The 15,450-nt window shown below is 46.4% G+C and overlaps 5 protein-coding genes and 2 non-coding genes across 7 annotated transcripts; 3 read left to right on the top strand and 4 right to left on the bottom strand.

Annotated features, from left to right (window-relative positions):
* Positions 1-1,074: 1,074 nt before the first annotated feature.
* On the bottom strand, positions 1,075-1,766 carry AGABI2DRAFT_136959 (histone H3). Its single transcript, XM_006462061.1, has 3 exons — positions 1,624-1,766; positions 1,421-1,570; positions 1,075-1,365 (listed from the first exon to the last, which is right to left on the bottom strand). Exons 1-3 carry the CDS (start codon positions 1,714-1,716, stop codon positions 1,195-1,197), a joined length of 414 nt encoding a protein of 137 aa, XP_006462124.1. The 5' UTR covers positions 1,717-1,766; the 3' UTR covers positions 1,075-1,194.
* A 179-nt stretch (positions 1,767-1,945) lies between these two features.
* Positions 1,946-2,541, top strand: AGABI2DRAFT_193423 (hypothetical protein). The gene is made up of 3 exons (XM_006462062.1): positions 1,946-2,092; positions 2,141-2,249; positions 2,304-2,541. Exons 1-3 carry the CDS (start codon positions 2,004-2,006, stop codon positions 2,418-2,420), a joined length of 315 nt encoding a protein of 104 aa, XP_006462125.1. The 5' UTR covers positions 1,946-2,003; the 3' UTR covers positions 2,421-2,541.
* A 56-nt stretch (positions 2,542-2,597) lies between these two features.
* Positions 2,598-2,689, top strand: AGABI2DRAFT_t59. Its single transcript has one exon. It is a non-coding gene; the product is annotated as a tRNA-Ala (tRNA).
* A 177-nt stretch (positions 2,690-2,866) lies between these two features.
* AGABI2DRAFT_t60 lies at positions 2,867-2,958 on the bottom strand. Its single transcript has one exon. It is a non-coding gene; the product is annotated as a tRNA-Ala (tRNA).
* A 232-nt stretch (positions 2,959-3,190) lies between these two features.
* AGABI2DRAFT_118987 (hypothetical protein) lies at positions 3,191-8,408 on the bottom strand (the record flags this gene model as incomplete). Its single annotated transcript, XM_006462063.1, has 14 exons — positions 3,191-3,387; positions 3,458-3,620; positions 3,674-4,631; positions 4,686-4,940; positions 4,998-5,173; positions 5,228-5,578; positions 5,634-5,855; positions 5,911-6,000; positions 6,051-6,091; positions 6,141-7,822; positions 7,874-8,057; positions 8,108-8,181; positions 8,239-8,335; positions 8,387-8,408. The coding sequence occupies 14 exons, from the start codon at positions 8,406-8,408 to the stop codon at positions 3,191-3,193; spliced, it is 4,512 nt and encodes a 1,503-aa protein (XP_006462126.1).
* Positions 8,409-8,959: 551 nt separating this feature from the next.
* AGABI2DRAFT_193429 (hypothetical protein) lies at positions 8,960-11,582 on the top strand. Its single transcript, XM_006462064.1, has 14 exons — positions 8,960-9,234; positions 9,287-9,797; positions 9,851-9,858; positions 9,918-9,936; positions 9,990-10,088; positions 10,138-10,199; positions 10,252-10,396; positions 10,463-10,554; positions 10,610-10,681; positions 10,737-10,904; positions 10,968-11,073; positions 11,127-11,277; positions 11,337-11,365; positions 11,431-11,582. The coding sequence occupies exons 1-14, from the start codon at positions 8,996-8,998 to the stop codon at positions 11,479-11,481; spliced, it is 1,752 nt and encodes a 583-aa protein (XP_006462127.1). The 5' UTR covers positions 8,960-8,995; the 3' UTR covers positions 11,482-11,582.
* A 2,082-nt stretch (positions 11,583-13,664) lies between these two features.
* AGABI2DRAFT_193430 (hypothetical protein) lies at positions 13,665-14,936 on the bottom strand (the record flags this gene model as incomplete). Its single annotated transcript, XM_006462065.1, has 7 exons — positions 14,727-14,936; positions 14,571-14,672; positions 14,463-14,508; positions 14,322-14,411; positions 14,135-14,269; positions 13,885-14,079; positions 13,665-13,832 (listed from the first exon to the last, which is right to left on the bottom strand). Coding segments are annotated over exons 1-7 (915 nt in total), but the record flags the coding sequence as incomplete, so codon positions are not given.
* Positions 14,937-15,450: the final 514 nt, after the last annotated feature.

Genomic DNA, 15,450 nt, shown 5'->3' on the forward strand with positions numbered 1-15,450 from the left:
AAGTACAAACTTAGTTTGGAATTGATGGATTGATCCTCGAGTCGCGCCCATTGCGCGCAAACCACTCTTCTTCCTCTTGAATGAGAATCCTTAACCGTCTCTACGACATATGTGTTAATGTGTGTTCAGGCGGTTTAGTACCACGTTGACCGTCAGATTCGGAGGGTCATAGGTCAAGATTTTGGGTTCGCTTTTGATATGATGAGGCCTTGTGAAAGCTCTCACAATCTGACGACAAACTCGACTTTCTTTGCCGGATAATTGACAAAATCGAAAGACACATCCTTCTCTTGGTCCACCCTCCTACGGCATCCTACTTTGTGGCACCTTAACTTCTGCTCTAGGCTGACCGAATCTCAGACAGAATTTCGAGTTGCGAAGATAGTATATCGAAGAATTACGGAGATACTGACCAATCAAGCAAACTCGAAGCATAGATTGAACGGTTCTTATCCCTCAACCACCAATTCGTTTATCAGATTTTGCCCCAGCGTCCTCAATATTACCCATGGAATCCGTGCCATCCCGTGGTCGCGTGTCAGCACTGGCCCAATGACTAATAAGGGCATCCGTGGTTCTGGATAGTCTGGCCAACATTAAAAAGCCGTTCAAGAGATTGGCCTATACTTCAATGAAGTAACTGGATTCCAAGCAAGCCTGTATTCATACGATTATGCTATCCATTAACGACTAGGATATCATATGGTTTTGGACTTGATGACAACGACGAAGTGGCGAAGAATGAAAGCCTTACCATCCTCCTCTTTGAGGGATGAGAATAGAACTTCGACCTGGCGCTGACATCACTTCCCGCTACCTCGCGCATATAAATAGGAGGCCGTTTCGCTTTGCTAGCTATAGCACCATATACGATCTACTGCTGTCAACACTCGCTAGTCTCAATATCATGACTCAATCTCAATGAAGACAATAGAGTGGACGGATACAAAGCAGAGTCACGACAAGTCAAGCCATCTATTTTTGTTAACCATCACATTCGGTTATTTTAAGAATCGTTCTTCCAGTCCGACTTGTTCGAGTCAAGCCGGAACGTTGTTCAAGCGATACAAAGACACAAGATATGGGATGGCCATCAATGCATGTTTGCATAAACATAGTCATAAGTGATACATTATTATAAGTACAATAAAGAATAAGCTAGACCGACAAAGCGACAAGATAGAACCAAAACGTCTACGACCTCTCGCCTCGTAGCCTGCGAGCGAGCGCAAGATCTTTAGGCTGGATAGTGACACGTTTGGCATGGATAGCAGCCAAGTTGGTGTCTTCAAAGAGGGAGACGAGGTAAGCCTCAGCAGCTTCCTGAAGAGCCATGACGGCAGAAGACTGGAAGCGGAGATCGGTCTGTTGAAGAACCTCATCAGTACTGCGGAAGTCACTTGAGACATTAAGGGCTCACCTTGAAATCTTGAGCAATTTCACGAACGAGACGTTGGAAGGGGAGTTTGCGAATGAGCAACTCGGTAGATTTTTGGTACCTTCGGATTTCACGAAGAGCGACGGTACCGGGGCGGAAGCGATGAGGCTTCTTCACACCACCAGCTGCGGCCTGTCATTACAAGTCAGCTCGAGTCATTTTTCACCAATGGCTGAAGAACTTACAGCAGTTTTGCGAGCAGCAGACTTGGCAGCAAGCTGCTTACGAGGGGCCTTGCCACCAGTGGACTTGCGAGCAGTTTGTTTAGTGCGGGCCATGAGTAATATTTAGGCAAGTAAAGTCAAAAGATGATGGTGGTGGTGGTGGTATGTGGTGAACGATGGAGAGTAAATGACGGCCGTCTATATACAGTCGCGACCGCGACCTGCACGTGATGCGCGCGTTCCATTTTTGGCGACCTTTCAACAAAACGATCTAATGCAGCACAGCCACAACACCCCGTATATAAGACGAGACGAGTCAGCCGATTTGCATCACTGCATCCGTGCTTCTATCCGTCACCTCACGTACTTCCCCACTCTCACTCAATTAACATCCCATAAACATGTCCGGACGTGGAAAAGGTGGCAAGGGCCTTGGAAAGGGTGGTGCCAAGCGTCATCGTAAGATTCTCCGTGATAACATTCAGGGTATGTTTTATGTCTATTGGCACTCATCAAAAGACTGACTGAGAACGTCAGGTATCACAAAACCCGCTATCCGCCGTCTCGCACGTCGTGGTGGTGTAAAACGTATCTCTGGTCTTATTTATGAAGAGACCCGTGGTGTTCTCAAGATTTTCCTCGAGAATGTGAGTTGCACTACATCAAGTGTCTGAGGTTTGTTACTGACTCTACTGTCGCAGGTCATTCGTGACTCCGTAACATACACTGAACACGCCAAACGAAAGACAGTGACAGCTCTTGATGTTGTGTACGCTCTCAAACGATCAGGGCGTACTCTATACGGTTTCGGTGCTTAAGCTCTTCGTTATTTTCCTCTTTTCTTGTATCGTTACCTGTATTTGTAAAATATAATATTCGTACTTGGAAAGAATGCAATTCAAAAGATTACTCTGGTTACATGGTATGAGAGCGCTGCTGTATATTTCCGGCTCCACCATGTTTCGGATCTCTGTAGGAGTGATCAATGGTCATATGGGCACATGGTGTAGTTGGTTATCACGCTCGCTTAGCACTAAAAAACGGATAAGTCTGCGAGAGGTGTTGGGTTCAATTCCCAATGTGTCCAAACCTTTTGTAAACGCATGTGAGTGATTTGTGAAGATACTTCTATCAACAAACACAGATAGAATTTGGCAAGCCCCCCACCTACCCCCCCTCCCCAATTCTTTAGTACATATACATGTACAACAAGCATTTTGTTGACCACATGTTATCCTCAAATTTCAAGCAAAAAGAAAAAGTATGGACACATTGGGAATTGAACCCAACACCTCTCGCAGACTTATCCGTTCTTTAGTGCTAAGCGAGCGTGATAACCAACTACACCATGTGCCCCATGGTTGGAAGTATCACCACCTCCAACCACCTCACCAAACAACATTTCAACTCTCCACAAGACAAAATATAGATGCTTAGTCCTAGAATACGTTACACAATGCAGAAATGGGCATGCAATATCTACTATTAATTGAATGGTTGTTGCGTCCGAGAAAGGGAACATAAAAAAGGCAAAGCAAAAAAACAAAAAACAAGGGAAGAAAAGAAAGACATAAATATGCCAAGCACCTCATATTACTGCTCCCGAACCTTCTCGTCGAACTTCTTGCCGCGGTGCCTCATCAGACTCAAGATTCCTCAATCTCATCTCTACCAAAAACTCTTTATCTCGAATGGCTTGTGACCACGAAGCGACCATGTCGTTGAGATATCGACTTGATTGCATCAGGCCGGTCATTATAAATATGCAAGGATAAACATGCACGACTAGTGAATTGACTAGTCAGTATACCATAACGACAAAAGCGACGCGAGAGCGAGGAAGCTTCATACTCACAAACAAATTTATCATCCACCATCACGTTAGGGAAGATATATCGGATTATTTGGAAAAGAAGCGCAGGTAAAACAATCATCGCCAGTAAACCTCCCCCTACCGGCAGAATCACGTCTTTGGTCGCGGCAACAGGATCAGGGCGTAACCATCCATGACTCATAATCTAGCGCCGATACTTGAGTCAACCAAGTTTGCAGATGAACCAAAACTACTTACCCGGTGAAGCCCTCTCGATATCCGCGAATTAGGTTGTATACGTTGAACATGAATCGCAATCTTGACATATAAAAGCCCAAGAGCCCAAGAATCTACGACCCTGATTTTTGGATTTAAAGACGGATCCAATGCCAGACGAACAGGTAGAATAACGTATAGGTCCATAACAATAGCCACCAGGATAGGAAGTACAACACCCAAAGTGGCCATCATGAACGAGATTTTCGCCAGCCAAAGTAGACCGCGTTTGATAACAAGCACTCTGAGATCAGCACGCGAACCTTCAGGTGACCGACGTTGACGTCTCTTATCCAATCGATCAATAGCGCGCCCACACAAGTAACAAGCCACCAAGAGATAGAAACCCAAAATGAGGGAGTAGCCATCATGAACATCTCGGCTCGTGAATAATCTGAATACACTCCTCCCGAGGGTGATAGGAAGTGCAACAGAAAAACCAAGCACGATGGCCCCGATAATCCACATACAGACGATAAACCCGATTATGCGATAACGGAAGCCAGGTGGAATATACACAACCCGATAATCAAAGTTGATATCGCGTTTGGCTTTGAGAGCTTCAGCGTTTTGGTCTCTCATTAATTTTTCCGCTCGTTCGTCCCATGGCTCCCCAGACTCAAACACTTGTGCAGTTGCCCGCATATCGCGTGGAAGTGCTAAGTTGTCCGTAGCAGGAACACGTCGAAAAGTCCCATTTCGGCGAGAAGCGAGGTCCGGGTCATTAATGTCAGCGCCGAACCATCGTCTTGGGGTGTATTGCTCTTCCATCCGAGTTTCACCAAAGAAGTAGGAAGTAAGACGAAATCTCCTGGAAAGGTACTTCCATACGACCGTAGCAGCTCGTTTGATAGCGCGTTTCGGTCGGAAATAATGCATGGTGTAAGGAAGGACGAGATGTAGAAACAAGAGATCGATAGGAACGTTGGAGAGAGGTTCACTAAAATGCGCTATATCAAGAAATTGGTCGTGTACGACACTATTACCGACTCACCGATTCTTCCACCTGAATGGTAGTATCGACTTATTTCCAAGAATCAGTAACCCAGCGACACTGCCTACGACACATGCGACAACTACAGAGTATAAGATAGCACTCATGAAGATCTTGCGCAATTGGGTCAACGTCGGTCGATCGAGAATATCGCGTATAGGGTGAGAGTTTTGATCTTGAGGGTCCTTGATAAACCACATGGCACCAGGTCGCATCACAGCGCGACAACCAGAAAGCAACACAGCAAACGAATACCTGGGAACGTATCAGCGTTATTCGCTACTGAACAACGACGAGAACGAGCACACATACATGAACATCGTACCAGCAATCCAGTGATAGAACATGGCTGTTAGCGGTGCTTGGGAAAAGAAAGCTATTCTTGATTGTAGATTGGCTTCGGGGAAGAGCCAGACGGTGCAAAGATCAAGAACGATGCCGCAACCCAGAGGGAATAATACGAGTTCAATGAAGATAAACGCCGCAACCTACATGAAAATTGAGCATCGACGAGCCTACGCATCATATGAGCACCTATTTACCTTGATGACCAAAAGTTGCTGTCGGACAGCATTACGAACAGCCCTCGTAGCACTCCGTGCATTTCCAATCGTCAAGACGTTCAGATATAGCGCCAACACGATTCCAATCACAGCATACCCCAGGCCAATCGCAAAGGCACGTTCTGTTGGCCCACTTCCGATAGCCAAACGACACCAGCTAGCTTTGAATCTAGTAACACCAGAACGAACCTCCCTCCCGAGAAGAGCAAAGTACGGTTCTGTTGGCCCAAGGTATGCAGGGATTTTATCGAGCATGGATTCAGCCGGAATTGTTTCGTTGGCGGGAATGGGTGATGATGGCCCACTAAATAAGTGCACGGTTCCATTGTACTGCAACGAAAATGTCAATACAACTTCAGGTTAACGAGCTATAGCCAATGCTAACCGTCCTATTCGCAAAGCCCACATACGTCGCCACCTTGTCTTCACCAAGAGTATTCTTTATTAAGATTTTCGCCATTTTGACAACGGGCCTCATATAGACCTTGAAGAAGTCTCGGTATACACGTTGAATGATCCAGATGACCAGGTCAACCTCGGGGTCAGTAATTATGCGGATAAGTCTGATCGGAAAATGTAGAATTTGGACGATGCGCTTCGGGTTGAGCTGGATAGATTCAAAAGTCAGTTACTCCCCAATGAAATTAGATGAGAGGACACACCGATAGCTGAGCCACACATCTACCAATCATGAACGGAATCCAAACCCCAACTCCGATAGCAGTGTCGAGAACAAAGATCATCAGTGCAGCCTGAAACAAATCGTTAGCAAGCTCTCATCGGATTGCCGACAAAGGCTCACATTCTGGAAGACGCTGTATATTGGCCCTCTCATTCCAATCGCTGAGGAACGGTAAATATGAAACTGAGAAGAGAACAAAAGGCCACGAACCTTCCATAGCACCCTCCATATCGTCCTCAACATTCCCTTCTAAATCATCCGCTACCTCCGGAGGGATTTCAGCATTAACAGCCGCAACTGCATTCTGTTCTCCCCGTCTCGCACCCTGTCCAGGATTAGGGTCAGGCGCGGCAGCAACTCCCTCAGCGATCTGTTCCTGCCCCACAGCCACTTCCTGTACTTCAATACCATCCCAGTGCGCGTCATCATTCCACAATTCTTCATCACCATCCTCATCTGGCTCTTCTTCGTCCTCGTCATCATCATCCCTCCTCAGATCATGCTCAGGCTCCCTGCCATTCACTTCAACTGGTACATGAGGCTCGGCAGCATCTTCAGGCTGAAGTTCGACTGGCACTACACGCAGAGATGGAGGCGTTCGTACCTCGTCTTCTGGATCGCGGAAATAATGCTGCTGCTCATTTTCCAAATTGAAATCCGAGCCAAACCCTTCAAAATCTCTTTGTACGTCATCCAAATCATCCTGTGGAACTGGAATGTCAATTCCAGGAGGAAGACTAGATGATGACCATGGCGGGGGTGCTCCGCTTGTTTCTGAAGCAGTGAGAGTCGAGGCGGGCTCAGCAGCACCTTCGAAATTACCCCCGTATAATGAGGCATCAAATGATCGGGATGCGTCAAAAGTAAAAGATTGATTTCCTTCTGAGTCGACTTCCTCCTCGTTTTCCACAACACTTTGAGAGTGACCCTCGTACGTTTCCTGAGAGCTCGACCAACCCACTGGATCTAGTTCCTCCGGGACAACGTTGGCGGCAAGATCATGTGACTCTTGTCTCCGACGTGGCGGAAAAGCGAAAGTTTCGTCCAAATCGAGGGAAGTTGCGCGCAGATGAGACTGGTGAAATGATGAAGATGGCAGTGGTACCGAAGGAGACGCAGTTGCACCATTGGCTTCGGCTGAAGTACCGACATCATGTGGCTCGAAAGGCGAGGCCTGGAGGGCGGATGGGTTGACGGAAGTGGATTCTTCAACAGCGGTCGAAGAATCCGATGGTGGGCCGTTGACAGGGCGACGTCGCATACTATCGGACTTTATTTTTAAGGACGTTGTTCGAGCGAGAGCTTTTCCTTTTCGACGATCCAATCCCTCCTCGCCACTGCTCTCCGTCTCACTTTCTGAAGCATACACCCTCTGCTTCTTCCGCTTATAATCAACCTTGGACACGCCAACGTCTCCCACTCCATTGCCGTTTTTACTTGCGTGCTCGTCTTTTTGAACGTTAGCTTCCTCCCGCGCACGAAGTTGTTCCAATTCTCTAATAGCATTTTGTTGCCGGCGCTCCAGGTCTGCAGGGTTTGGTAGAGCAAGAGGCGCGACAGGTGCCGGTATATTTTGCACGGGCTGCGGAGGTGGATCATTAACAGCAGGAGGCATGTCCGGAAATACTTCTTCGTCTTCGAAAACCCCAGGTCGTGCATTTTGAGATATCCATTCGCGTAGCAAGAAAACTGCTACAAACGTAAGAACAATGAGCGAAGCGATGATTTGACCTGTGAATATATCAGCGGAGAGTGCCGCCCATATTGGATGGGCTGTGATCTGGCCGATAATACTCTTTGGAGCGGTAGTGGAGGATTCATTAGTCAACTTTTGATAATGAGGCGAGCCTGTGCTCCCTGGGGGCCTTTCTAGATTACTGATATACCAGGCACTGTAATTGGCGTTGAGAGCACTTCAAGACAAGAAGCAACAACTGACTCACGTTGATTCTCCCATTGAAAAATACATCCGCCATGTCCATACGGTCACCCAAGGAAGCACTGCCAGCCAAATTATTGCGACTGCAATCGCACGTAAAATGAACAATATGGCAAGCAAAGCATGTTGAAAGAACCTCCGAGCGAGCAAGACGGTCGGAAGTCTTGTGGGCATATCAGCAGCGTAAACTAATATCATCGTGAGAGGTAATGCTTTACAAACGCCACATAAATCATACCTTTGGTGAACGAATACTGATGTTTGCAAACATCACAAGTTTTCTTCTTGCTATGAGCCAACCATGTTGTTAAACTGCGTTAGGACGTGAATGGGTTTGTACGACCGGGAGTGTGCATGCGACCACCATACCAGTCTTGATGAATATACCGAATGGTCCCCGAGCATTTGCAGGGATGAAAGAGAGGCTGCCCAGGTTCCGCCGGGGCACTGCATATTCTGCATGTATCTGACAAACGAATGAGGATATTGGGCAAGATGAGCAAACGGTGGAACATACCCTGTTCCTCTGCCTCCTGCATCAGAAATGGGGCTGATCAGAGCTCGAGCTGGGGATTTGTGCCTCAAAAAGAGGGAAAAGGGGTGGGTTTAGAACACCAAACTGTGTGTGTCAGAGGTCGCGTATGTCGTGGATGGTGTCGGTGGTGGATCCTGAGCTTGCGGGTGCACCCAGCTGCCACGTGATGTTCGATCACTTGATCCGTGATTACGTTATCTCCTCCTTCAGCGCTCTCTCATGGTCTATCCTTTTCCAGTTGGCAACGCATGGTCGCTGGCTATCTTTACCCTCGACTCTCCCGCCAAAATCAATACAAGGTTCGGCTGTTTTCAATTAATTTCACTCAAGAATGTTCTTTTGATTAGTCGTGGAAAATAAACTTGCTGCTTTGTCGTCAAGAAGCTCTCCCGAGTATATGGGTCATGCGTCCAGATAGCTTCTCTGTCATGATACTAGTTGCCATTATCCCATATATGGAGGCAACCATGCTTGTCGACCTCGAGAAGAATACAGAGTCTCTGAGCTTCGCTCGACATAAATACAGCGTTTCTGGCCTCAGATACACGGAGAATCTTGATACTTCATTATTCCCCTCATTCCCAGCTCAGCATGTTTTGGCGTCCAGCTTTTGTCCTTCTTCTCGCTCAGCTTGTCAATGCTAGTCCTTTAGCTCGACGCTGGGATGATTTCGCAGAAAAACATGCCTGGGTTGAAGTTCCTCGCGGGTGGGAAATGGTCTCCGAGGCTCCCAGTGACCATACCTTTGATCTTCGCATTGGAGTAAAGTCAAGTGGCATGGAGCAGCTCATTGAAAACTTGATGCAAACCAGCGATCCTACTCATTCCAGGTATGCGCGATGCGTGTTTGATTCAGCGTAAGTGCTGACCACCGTCGCTCAGATATGGTCAACATCTTAGTAAAGAAGAGCTCCATGATTTCGTTCAGCCTCATCCTGATTCTTCCGGAGCGGTCGAAGCATGGCTTGAAGATTTCGGTATCTCTGATGATTTCATTGATCGTACTGGAAGTGGCAACTGGGTTACTGTTCGAGTTTCCGTAGCCCAGGCTGAACGTATGCTTGGTACCAAGTATAATGTCTACCGCCATTCTAAGTCAGGGGAATCTGTTGTCCGGACAATGTCTTATTCGCTTCCCAGCGAACTTCACTCCCACATTGATGTTGTCGCGCCCACTACTTATTTCGGCACGATGAAAAGCATGCGGGTGACCAGCTTCTTACAGCCGGAAATAGAGCCTGTTGACCCAAGCGCTAAACCATCGGCTGCTCCAGCTTCCTGTTTGAGTACCACTGTCATAACCCCCGATTGCCTCCGTGACCTTTATAATACGGCTGACTACGTTCCTTCCGCCACTTCACGGAATGCCATTGGTATTGCTGGGTACTTGGATCGTTCGTAATGTTGTCCTTTTGTTTTGGGGTTTCGATATTGATTGATTTTGTAGAATTTGCGTACGTTCATTCTGATACTGTATATCCTCAAACAGATAATGACCATGAGGGTGATGTAGAAACCGTGCAGATCTTCAGGTAGGAGAAGTGCTGATATATCAAGAGCTTCGAAGCTGACGATGTGTCTATAGACTTTCTTCCGACGCTTCCGGCCCGATGCCGTTGGCTTCAATTACACGACCGTCCAACTAAATGGCGGAGGAGACGACCAGAATGATCCCGGTGTAGAGGTAAACTCTTCTGTCCCAGCATAGTATCGTTGGTTAACCTTCTCTACAGGCCAACCTCGATATTCAATACGCCGCTGGTATCGCTTTCCCCACACCAGCTACATACTGGAGGTAAACGTTTCAATCTGTAAGCCGTTGATATCGGCATACTGAAAGGTTCTAGTACTGGCGGCTCTCCACCTTTCATTCCAGATACTCAAACTCCGACAAACACCAATGAGCCCTACCTGGATTGGATCAATTTTGTCCTAGGCCAGGACGAGATTCCACAGGTGATTTCAACGTCCTATGGTGACGACGAGCAAACAGTAAGTCAGACCCCTACCTTTTTTCTCATGATATTCACCAAGGCTTGTCTTATCAAATGTTTTAAGGTTCCTGAAGATTACGCTACTAGCGTGTGTAATCTCTTCGCGCAACTCGGCAGCCGTGGCGTTACAGTATTCTTCTCCAGCGGCGACTTTGGGTGAGGCAATCTTCCGTAAGCTATATATGAGGCTCACATAATAAATAACCCAAAGTGTTGGTGGTGGAGATTGCCTCACGAATGATGGCTCAAACCAGGTCCTTTTCCAGCCGGCTTTCCCCGCTTCGTGAGTCGCACCGGTCACCATTATAGAGTTTACCTAAGTTCTCATTGGTCTACAGCTGCCCATTCGTAACAGCTGTTGGCGGAACTGTCAGGCTTGATCCTGAGATTGCTGTCAGTTTCTCTGGAGGAGGCTTTTCCCGTTACTTCTCCAGGCCATCGTACCAGAATCAAACTGTGGCTCAATTTGTTTCTAATCTTGGGAATACATTCAACGGACTCTACAAGTAAGACACTTTCACTTAATTAATCACCAAGGGCTTTTTACAAATCCTTCGGGGTCTTTATAGTAAAAATGGAAGGGCCTACCCAGATCTTGCAGCACAGGGCAATGGCTTCCAAGTTGTTATAGACGGCATCGTCCGTTCGGTTGGAGGGACCAGCGCCAGCTCTCCGGTACGTACGCCTCCCAAGGACGACTCGTATAGCCCACTGAATCCTCGTGTCAGACGGTTGCCGGTATCTTTGCGCTTTTGAATGACTTCAAGCTCTCAAGAGGCCAGTCGACACTCGGATTTATCAACCCACTTATATACTCCTCCGCTACATCCGGCTTCAATGACATCAGGGCGGGTACAAACCCTGGTTGTGGTACTCGCGGCAAGTCTCCTCCTCCTCTCATCTCATCTTTATCTGATTCATGTTACTTGTACAATTAGGATTTACCGCTGGTACTGGTTGGGATCCGGTAAGTGATATGTTCACACACTTCTTCCCTTCGGAGGACTTATCATTCATATCCTTTTGTTCTAGGTCACTGGTCTGGGCACTCCCGATTTTCTGAGGCTTCAGGGACTTATTTAAATGAGTCTACCAAGCAGCTTCTTCTTGTATTGCTTAACTAGATACCAATGTTGTACAATGTCGATGTGAAAATACGAATTTCTCGGACCCGTTTCCATCAATGTCCATTAAGAGCATTCGCTATAATGACTCTCTCAGGACTCACCCCTTTCATTTACAAAGCTACTTTGAACCTGCAATTTTATTAATTCAAGTACTCTTCCCTAACATTTATCCCAGCTGATCCCCATGTAGGTGAACCTCGCAGGGGTATCATCTGAGCATCATGTCAAATTGTCAATCTTCTACAATTGCCTATTTAAAAACACATCTTTCAATGAGAGAGACGACTCTGAGGTATACATAATCCACTCGCTTGTGGAATAATACATCGAGATCTGTAATCGAATAGATAAGAATTTCTCATGAGATACATTGATGGTCTCTCTGCCTGTGGACTGATACGTCGGACTGCGTCGCTTAACAGTAATTCTGAATCAACGACAGATTGGATGGGTTCTTAACTCAATAATGGACGCAAATGGGTTCCTTGCTTCCGCGGTCAAAATCTCTGCTTAAACATAGGCAAAGTCATCAAGTCAATCTTGTTAATTACCCACAATCACAGCATTCCCAAAAAAAAAATTGTATACTGCTCCATGGATGCCCTTTTATTCCCCCCTAGCCTCCGAGCTTTCACGTAAACCTTCTCCAACACTTTCCATCGTGCCCCTGCTATTCAGTAGATAGGCGACAGTAGTCAACTATGTAACGGACACGAGATCCAAGTCAAAGTTGTCGTAAAGCATCCCACGGACTCAATGTTTGGCTCCAGGTTCTGAATAGCTAGATCGCTACCCTTGTGAATTTTCGAGGTAGCAATCTAAGGAACAGTCAACCCCCTAGCCTCTCAAGAATTTCTCCCCTAGTACGATAAAATTACTCTCGTATTTGTGTTAGAGTGATATTATATCACCAAGTCGCGTGTCGTATTATGTTTAACCTTATTTTCTTCATATTGAGGATGCAAAAAGAAGCTTCTTTCTTTCGTTCACCATTCTCGGTTTTTCGGACCGATAACTTGACTTCGCGTATGTTTTTGACCAGTTCTTTCCCCCCGTTGATGCATTTCTGCACGCAGATGTCCGAACTCTCGCCCAAAAGACTCAAAGGTTGTCCACGAGTGATAAAATTACAAAACTGATGTTCTGTTTGACCATCAAGCCCAATTAGAAATGTCTGACATAGAACCTCATTAAAGTCTGGTTTCAGGACGTTCTTTTGGGATCCCCGTTATCAACACTAGACCAGTTCAGTTTGATTGTAATCTCTCCGTCACACAGCGAGGGAAGGGTAGATAATTCGTCATAGAGCTGGGCCAAGTTGTCTCAATTCTTATCAGCCCCATGGAGCTCATCATACGATCACAGGATGATCGTGAGGCACTGCATTATATGTAGCAGACACGAAAATCAGAGCGTTAGGTCTTTAAGGACGAATTTACGAGGTCCGTGTAAATTAACTTCAGAGATGATGTCTGCGTCATTGCAATGGTGTGTTGAAAGTGTTACTATTCAGTTTACCCGCCATTATTCACAGTGTACCCCCATGAATAACCATCCGCTAGTTCCGGCGATACCACCTGCCACGTCTTTTTCGACTAGATCTTGAGACCTTAATGCCGAAGCATTTGAATATAGCCGCGAACCTCGGCTGATTGAGGTGGCGAGGCCAAGAAATGGGGAGCGTGAAAATCAGTTTTGGCGACACGCGCAGTTTTTTTTTCGAAATCTCGAATCAAGATTTCGAAGGGTGAAAAGGAAGATAGCCTATACACAAAAGGAGACTCAGCAAACTGGGGTCATCATCCCTTCAGTTAACCTGGATCCTGTTTCACCCTGGCGGGGTCAACGGAGCGCTGTCCTAATCATTAATGCTCAATAGGGCGGGGCGTAATTAACGCGCTGGTCCGTATTGGCTAATCTATGATCAGCCAGTTCTGATCATTATTATCGGTCTCATGATGGACGAATTCTGTTACTTTCATCACTGAATTGGAGAGTCACCTCAACTATAGCTGAAGGGTTTGAAGTAGTTGTCGTTGGAAGTTATGCGCATCGGAAAAAGTGTCGTTATCAGCTTCAGGAGTTCAACATCACAGAGTGGAGTCTTCAAACCCCTGAAGACAAAGAAGTAACCAGAGCATCACCAAATTCCTCCGAAAGTAAATCTTTCACTCCACCTTCCTGGTCAACGGTCCAATCATATGCCTCGACCAATATGGTATCGGTCAGAGGGATGAAATGGGATGCTAGTAGCCGTACTATGTTGGTAACACGAGAAATAGCGGTTCGAGTTGCTTCGTCTATTTCCTATCTCAATTGTGTATAAGTATATTTCTGATATAATTAACAATTAACGCACGTCGTTGATGTTGGAATAGACGCCCTCGGCATCGAATCCCTCCCCCTCTTGGTAATTCTGTTTGACATGTTTGCTAATCCAGATGTAGCCATTTAATGCGAGAATGAGATCGACACCGCACGGAAGGGAGATAAAGTGGGACTTTAGACGTCGAACAAGGATAGGCGGCACAGCAACAAGTTGTCCATTTCGTAGCTAGTTTGGGAATAATGAAATGAAGGTTATGCGGGCTTGAAATAAAAGGTGGTACCTTGCCATATCTGAGAGACCGGGTATGTAGCGACATAGCGCCATCAGCAAAGAACGCTTGAACTTCTGCAACCAGGAGGTCACCCTCTTCGAAAAAGCTGCGCATTTGAAGCTCGTCGCTTTCTAGTTTCCGTCGCTGGTATAGCGCTCAGACAGATAGATAACCCAAGCGCTAAAAATAACTGTACCTGGACGCCTCCCGGTAGGTTGACAGAGGACAGCATTAGAACAGCATCTTGTCTCGAGTTTGCATCCACTTTCCATCTCCGAGGTTGTACCTGGACAGCGCTTGACAAGAGGCTCCGTGATTGATACAGGCAAAAACGTACCTCTGTGATACGTCCGACCACCAAATCACCAACTTCTGGATTATACCTTTATAGTAAAGATTCGGCGTAAACTCCCATGGTCACTAGTGTCAAGCCAATTTGTCATACCGGCTGCGAATCGCGCGAACGGTTACCAGTTTATTGACACGTTCAATGGTACCAGTCACGGAAGCAATAACCTCTTCATCGTTGACATAAGTCCCATGTCCGCTGGCTCAACTGACATTACAACATTTCGCCAAGTGATATCAGCATGCGACTTACCGCATGAAAGCCTGGGACGATGTCAATGATTCACCGGGGCAAGTGAGATTTGATCCATCGCCGTCGAGTTCGTCCAAGTCCAAATCCATTTCGACATCTTCTGAAAGGTTGTAAGGATGGTGCGGCTGGTTGTATCCTCCGACATGAGGTGCTGCAGGAAAGGGTGCAAAGGTGATCATGGTCGGTCTTCGTCAATCTTGAAAATTAGTCGTTATCCTTTAGTGCTGACAAATCCTTTGATCCACGTTCGGTTCCCAAAGAAAAACAAAGAAAAACAAAACAAAATATCCTGAGTAAAGCCAGGCGACTCGGTCAGGTCGGCAAGGTGTAGATCTATCACGAAGAAGCTAATGCTCATGAACGTAAAGGGAGTTAGGTAAAGTCTCGAATCATTAGGTGTAAGGTACCCAAAAAGTGTCATATTTCTTCATTCTATGTGCAATGGAGCATCGTCTGGGCCTTCAAACTAGAGCATCATCAGGTGCTCGGTGTTTTTAAGATCTTAGATCTGCCCACTCAAAATGATTGCTGCCAGCGATAGATAGATGATTTCGGCTTTGTTGATGGATCAATGATTAATTGATACATTCAGACTCCATCCGGTATCTGCAGTGCGGCGAACCAACTGCAAACGAAGTGATAATGAGCGCTTTCGGAAATTTATTTTGGGACCTGTATGAATCTGCGAATCAACATCAAGTAGCAGTGTCTTCAACATTTCAGT

The sequence above is a fragment of the Agaricus bisporus genome (assembly GCF_000300575.1).
Source record: "Agaricus bisporus var. bisporus H97 unplaced genomic scaffold AGABI2scaffold_6, whole genome shotgun sequence".
Classification (NCBI taxonomy): Eukaryota; Fungi; Basidiomycota; class Agaricomycetes; order Agaricales; family Agaricaceae; genus Agaricus; species Agaricus bisporus.

What these genes read in the sequence shown, in the direction of transcription:
- AGABI2DRAFT_136959 (XM_006462061.1), bottom strand. Translation starts at nt 1,716, where the DNA reads ATGGCCCGCACTAAACAAACTGCTCGCAAGTCCACTGGTGGCAAGGCC. An exon ending in CTGCTGCTCGCAAAACTGCT is followed by an intron (nt 1,571 to 1,623) that starts GTAAGTTCTTCA and finishes TTGTAATGACAG; the next exon opens with GCCGCAGCTGGTGGTGTGAA. An exon ending in AAATTGCTCAAGATTTCAAG is followed by an intron (nt 1,366 to 1,420) that starts GTGAGCCCTTAA and finishes GTTCTTCAACAG; the next exon opens with ACCGATCTCCGCTTCCAGTC.
- AGABI2DRAFT_193423 (XM_006462062.1), top strand. Translation starts at nt 2,004, where the DNA reads ATGTCCGGACGTGGAAAAGGTGGCAAGGGCCTTGGAAAGGGTGGTGCC. An exon ending in CGTGATAACATTCAGGGTAT is followed by an intron (nt 2,093 to 2,140) that starts GTTTTATGTCTA and finishes GAGAACGTCAGG; the next exon opens with TATCACAAAACCCGCTATCC. An exon ending in TCAAGATTTTCCTCGAGAAT is followed by an intron (nt 2,250 to 2,303) that starts GTGAGTTGCACT and finishes CTACTGTCGCAG; the next exon opens with GTCATTCGTGACTCCGTAAC.
- AGABI2DRAFT_193429 (XM_006462064.1), top strand. Translation starts at nt 8,996, where the DNA reads ATGTTTTGGCGTCCAGCTTTTGTCCTTCTTCTCGCTCAGCTTGTCAAT. An exon ending in ATGGTGACGACGAGCAAACA is followed by an intron (nt 10,397 to 10,462) that starts GTAAGTCAGACC and finishes AAATGTTTTAAG; the next exon opens with GTTCCTGAAGATTACGCTAC. An exon ending in GGACCAGCGCCAGCTCTCCG is followed by an intron (nt 11,074 to 11,126) that starts GTACGTACGCCT and finishes TCCTCGTGTCAG; the next exon opens with ACGGTTGCCGGTATCTTTGC.